Source organism: Arachis ipaensis, chromosome B08, assembly GCF_000816755.2.
Source record: "Arachis ipaensis cultivar K30076 chromosome B08, Araip1.1, whole genome shotgun sequence".
NCBI lineage: Eukaryota > Viridiplantae > Streptophyta > Magnoliopsida > Fabales > Fabaceae > Arachis > Arachis ipaensis.
In genome coordinates, this window is record NC_029792.2 from 22,908,944 (window position 1) to 22,914,049 (window position 5,106).

General features: G+C 40.5%; 1 protein-coding gene across 1 annotated transcript; it reads right to left on the bottom strand.

The window, feature by feature from the left end:
- Positions 3,754-4,735, bottom strand: LOC110265430. Its single transcript, XM_021108395.1, has 2 exons — positions 4,132-4,735; positions 3,754-3,972 (listed from the first exon to the last, which is right to left on the bottom strand). Exons 1-2 carry the CDS (start codon positions 4,457-4,459, stop codon positions 3,815-3,817), a joined length of 486 nt encoding a protein of 161 aa, XP_020964054.1. The 5' UTR covers positions 4,460-4,735; the 3' UTR covers positions 3,754-3,814.

Here is a 5,106-nt window from a genome sequence, read left to right on the forward strand (position 1 = left end):
CTAGTTCATTCCATCGGCTCAATTTTTTTTATATGGAAGAGTGGTGCGTGTCTTCCCCGGATATGGAGTAATGGAGTTCCATACCATTATGTGGGGCAATTTTTTAGTTAGTGTCAGGTATATGAACTCGGACGGTGCAACTTGTTTGAATTTCAGCTTTGGCTAAACAAATCGGTGGATCCGATTTGGAGAGGATGGAATTTTGTTTTTTCTGAAGATGCTAATCGGACCCTCCGAGTTAATAGGAGGGTATAATTTTCTTTTGAATGTGGTTTAAGAAATCGGAGGGTGCGATTTCGTTATTCTATAATATTTTTGAATGATGTAACCCTAATCGCAGGGTCCGATATGTTGGTGATGTTAAATAAAAGTGTCTGAATGGTGGTGAGCCCCTATTTGCGCCTTCTTCTCCTTCTTCAACGGTTCTTTCCTCTGGTTTTTTGTTTCTCTGTTTCTTCTTTACCTGGCATAATTGCTAAGAATCTAGTTCTCAAGTTTTTTATTTTGTTTATGTGAACGAGAGTAATGAATGACAGAGTTGTATTGAAGGTATATTATTTTGGTCAGATTTTGTTACAAACATCTGAAGGAGTAACATTTGTTTGTGAAAATCCGTTAGATATTGTGATTCCTTTCACAATCTCATTTGAAGAGCTCAAAGGTGTGATCTGTGAAAAGATTCATTTTGAGAGGGCAAGAAGAATAGCCTGCATTCTATATAGATATCCTGTACAAGTGTTTAGTGGATTCGTCCAGTTTCAAACCAAATATGTAACGGACGAAGCGAGCATGCAAGAGATGTTTTCAATGTATATTGAAAATCGGAGTCAACTCGTGTTCATCGAGTTGTATGTTGAGTTTGAGCAATCTGAGGCCGACCGGAATATTCTACGGGAAGATTACAATAGTGAAAATGAAGAAGAGTTCGAAAGCAACTACGAAGTTGTTGGTCCAGATGGAGATGAAGATCAAGGTGATGGACCTAAGACTCCGGATGTGTCAGATGTGGCAAATGCACTGACAAATGAAGTGCCGTTTGAGGAGCCATCATTCATGCGAGTTTTGGATTTGGAAGCCATGCATGTTCCGAAGTTTCCGAATTATATCGGTGCAGGTACGTAATTCTCCGTATTTATAAAATGGATTAAAATTTTTTAATAATTAATTTTGATAGTTGGACCAACTAGCTAAGTGAAGTGTGAAAATATACTCGATTAGTATTTATTTTTGTTTACCTGCTTGTGTATTTAAGTTTAAGAAAGTAAAATTTTTAGGGAGTTATTGAATTAGTTGAATATAAATTAGAATTTATATATAAATTAGTAAATTAGATTAATATAAATTAGAATTTATTTGTGAAATAATAGTAAACTAGTGAATTCGTTAAATATAAATTAATAGCTGTTAGTATATTACTTGAAAATAAATACGCATTTGTTAGTAAATAAGTAAATTAGTTAAATACAAATAATTTGGATTTAAAACATAATTGATGCAGGAAAAATTGATTTACTTATATTTTCGATGTTTAAATATTTGTGTATTAAATATTTTTTGTATGGCTGTTCTGGTAGAAATTTCTTTTATCGCAGATGGTGAATTTGTTGTTGGGATGGAATTCAGTTCCAAGGAAGCTGTTATTAAGGCGAGAAAAGAGTACACCATACGAAGAAGCGTAGACTATCGGGTGTATGAGTCTGAGCCGTTGACATTTTATGCGAAGTGTACACAGTATGGGTCAGGGTGTGACTGGCTTATCCGAGTTAGCATGATCAGCCGAAAGTACTATTGGGTTATAAGGAGGTATAATGGCAGTCACACATGTACCAGAGCCACAATTTCTCAGGATCATTCAAAGCTGGATACAACCACAATTGCAGAAGCAATAAAGCCGTTGGTTGAGGCTGACCCCGCCTTAAAGGTAAAATCGGTTATAGCAGAGGTATAATCAAAGTTCAACTATACCGTTAGTTATCGGAAAGCATGGTTGGCTAAGCAAAAGGCAGTAGAAAAAATATTTGGAGGCTGGAAAGCATCATACGAAGCCTTGCCTATATGGTTTGAGGCCATGTATCATAAGGAGCCGTCGGCTGTTGTTCATTTTGAGACTATGCCTGCATATCAAGGCGATGACCTGGTGACTGATGTTCGGGTATTGCATCGGGTCTTTTGGAGTTATTCCCCCTGCATTAGAGCATTCAGACATTGTAAGCCAGTTGTGCAGGTAGATGGGACTCACTTGTACGGGAAGTACAAGGGTTGTCTACTAGTGGCAGTTTCACAGGATGGCAACAACAATATCGTCCCAATTGCGTTTGCTATTGTGGAGGGAGAAACTTCTGATGCGTGGCACTTTTTCCTTAGTAACCTTCGTCAGCATGTTGTCACTCGGGATGGTGTGGGACTGATATCCGACCGTCACGAATCCATAAATGCAGCTGTGGAAAGGAGTAACGGTGCTTGGTCACCTCCTAGAGCTTTTCATATGTTTTGCATCAAGCATATAGAGTCAAATTTTCTGAGAAAATTCAAGGCGCCGTACTTACAGAAACTGATCGTCAACATAGGTAACGATCAGTAAAGCTAATTAATTTACTAACGGAGTTACCTTAAATAAGTGTATTTACCTCTTTTTTTTCGTTTGTTTCTTTTTATCCTGCAGGATATTCGAGGACGGTGCGGGAGTATGAAGTACGCTACCAGCATTTACGAGAACGGGGCGAGGCCTACACTAACTGGTTAAACCGAATCTCCCGCGAATAGTACGCGTTGGCCTTTGATGGTGGATATCGATGGGGGCATATGACGACGAATCTAGTGGAATGCATCAATTCAGTATTGAAGGGTGCACGCAATCTCCCCGTTACTGCCCTTGTGAAGGTAACATTCTACAGGCTTAATGAGTTGTTCACCCGAAAAAGAACAGAGGCGGAAGCCCGGATTAATGCCGGGCATGTGTTTTCTGATGTCGTGACCTCAAAGTTGCATGCAAACCAACTTGCATCAAGAAACATACAGGTTAGTTGCTTTGACCGGCAGAATGAGGTCTTTGAGGTGCGTGAGATGCCAAGTGGACTGGAGTTTGCAGTCGACCTACGTGGCCTTCGATGTGACTGTGGACTGTGGTGAGTTCCAGGTGGACCAGATCCCGTGTCGACATGTGTTCGCATGTTGTGTCAACCAGCGACTGGATTGGCAAGTGTATGTACATGATGTGTATAAGATGGACCAAGTTCAAAGGGTGTACCGAGCAAGGTTTAGGCCACTAGGTAATCCTACTACATGGCCTGCTTACAACGGACCTCGGTTCATGCCAAATCCGTTCCTCAGACGCGTGGCGAAAGGTCGCCCCAGAATGACGCACTTCTTGAATGAGATGGACACGCGAATATTACGTCAGCCTAGGCAATGTAGGCTATGTGGAGCTGAGGGACACAACCGTAGCTGATGCCGTCAGTCAGGTGGTGCGAATGTCGGCACAGATGCTCAGTAGATTCACATTCTAAGATGATCTTTTATATGTAGCATTATATAGTATGCCATGAGTTGTCCAATTGAGTTAACAAATTATGAATTATGTAACATTGTATAATATGACATGAATTCTCATACCGAGTTAACATGATCTGGTCTATGTAGCATTATAAACTATGACAAGAAAGTATTATTCTCCATCTGTAGCATTATATAATATGATCCTCCTTTGTCCAAATTAGTTAATTTGATACGAGATCGTTGATGCATAAATAAGTTCATTAATACATATATACATAGTCCACATCATGAATACATAAGTAAGTTTATTACACCACAACTACTTTCTCATTGCCCACTTTACATCCTTCACAAAGTTCTTGCATTTTTTGGTGGCCTTCTTGAATACAGATGGAGTGTAGCGATTAGTGCTGCGACGTGGCGGATCAATCCTCAGATTGTAACCTTTGCCTTTGTCATCCGAAGTGTGTGCCTGACCTGCATACAATTTAATAAAAACAATTAAATATATAACATTATATAATCAAACCAACAGAGATACCACATATCATTTACTCAAATCACATGGATTTACCATTTATGAACACAAAATGAATAACTTATCGAACATGTAAAGTAAAATACACAACATAATACCATCATTACGGGATTCCTCATCCTCATCGAACTCCTCTATCTCATCCTCCTCATCGTCATCCTCGTCATCCGGATCATCTACTAGATACGCATTGGCCTCCTCCTCGAGTGTGTTAGCATCTTCTTCAAGAGGTCCTATGGAAACACGATTAGGATTTTGACTATTAAGAACTCCGCGTCCACCTTCACTTCTACTAGAGTCAACAGACACAAACCCTCCAGAAGCAACCGATGAGGTATGGCATGGAAGCCTCGCATCCAACGAATACCTATCTGCCATGAAATCAGGCTGATTGCCATATTGTGACTGTCCTGCATCTGCAGCCATGAATCAAGCAATTGGTTAAAAGAACCTCCTTCTCCTGTTTCAAATTGTGACATACCCCAATAGTGTTGATGCATTGGAAATGACGGGGGTGAACTGTGTCTGAGGTACATACTGGCTTGAGAACTGAGGTTGTTCTTGTGGAAGCAAATTTGGCCCTGATGGTGGCGTTGACTGTGGCTCCTGTTCCTCGTTGTCATCATCCACATCTTGACTACCCTCATCCATATCATCATTACCCTGATCCATATCCTCATTACCCTGATCCATATCCTGATTATCCTCATCATTCTCTTGAACAACAAAACTCGACAAATTCAAGCGGTCCCCAAATTTTGATTGGTACCAGTACATTTAAGTGTCCAGTGGATACTGTGAAGGCATGGGAAGCTCAGAAAGAACGTGGTTATACCTGTTTGTCCAATGCATGACCCAGAATGAATGACTCGGTGCCGTGGCCCAGTTAAGATTCTTAGGACCAGTCAGGACTTCTCCATGCGCCTTGTCCAGATTCCATTCCTGATGAGGTACTCCCTGAATGAAACCGAACTGTCGCCTAATCCTATCAATAGCATGCCACTCGATACATTCGAATGACACCAACGGCACTGTTGCGCTCCAGACAACCGACTGCATGTAGATTTCAGCAG

Coding starts and splice junctions, on each gene's coding strand:
- LOC110265430 (XM_021108395.1), bottom strand. CDS start 4,459: ATGGCTGCAGATGCAGGACAGTCACAATATGGCAATCAGCCTGATTTC. Junction 3,973..4,131: donor TGAGGAATCCCGTAATGATG/GTATTATGTTGT, acceptor AATTGTATGCAG/GTCAGGCACACACTTCGGAT.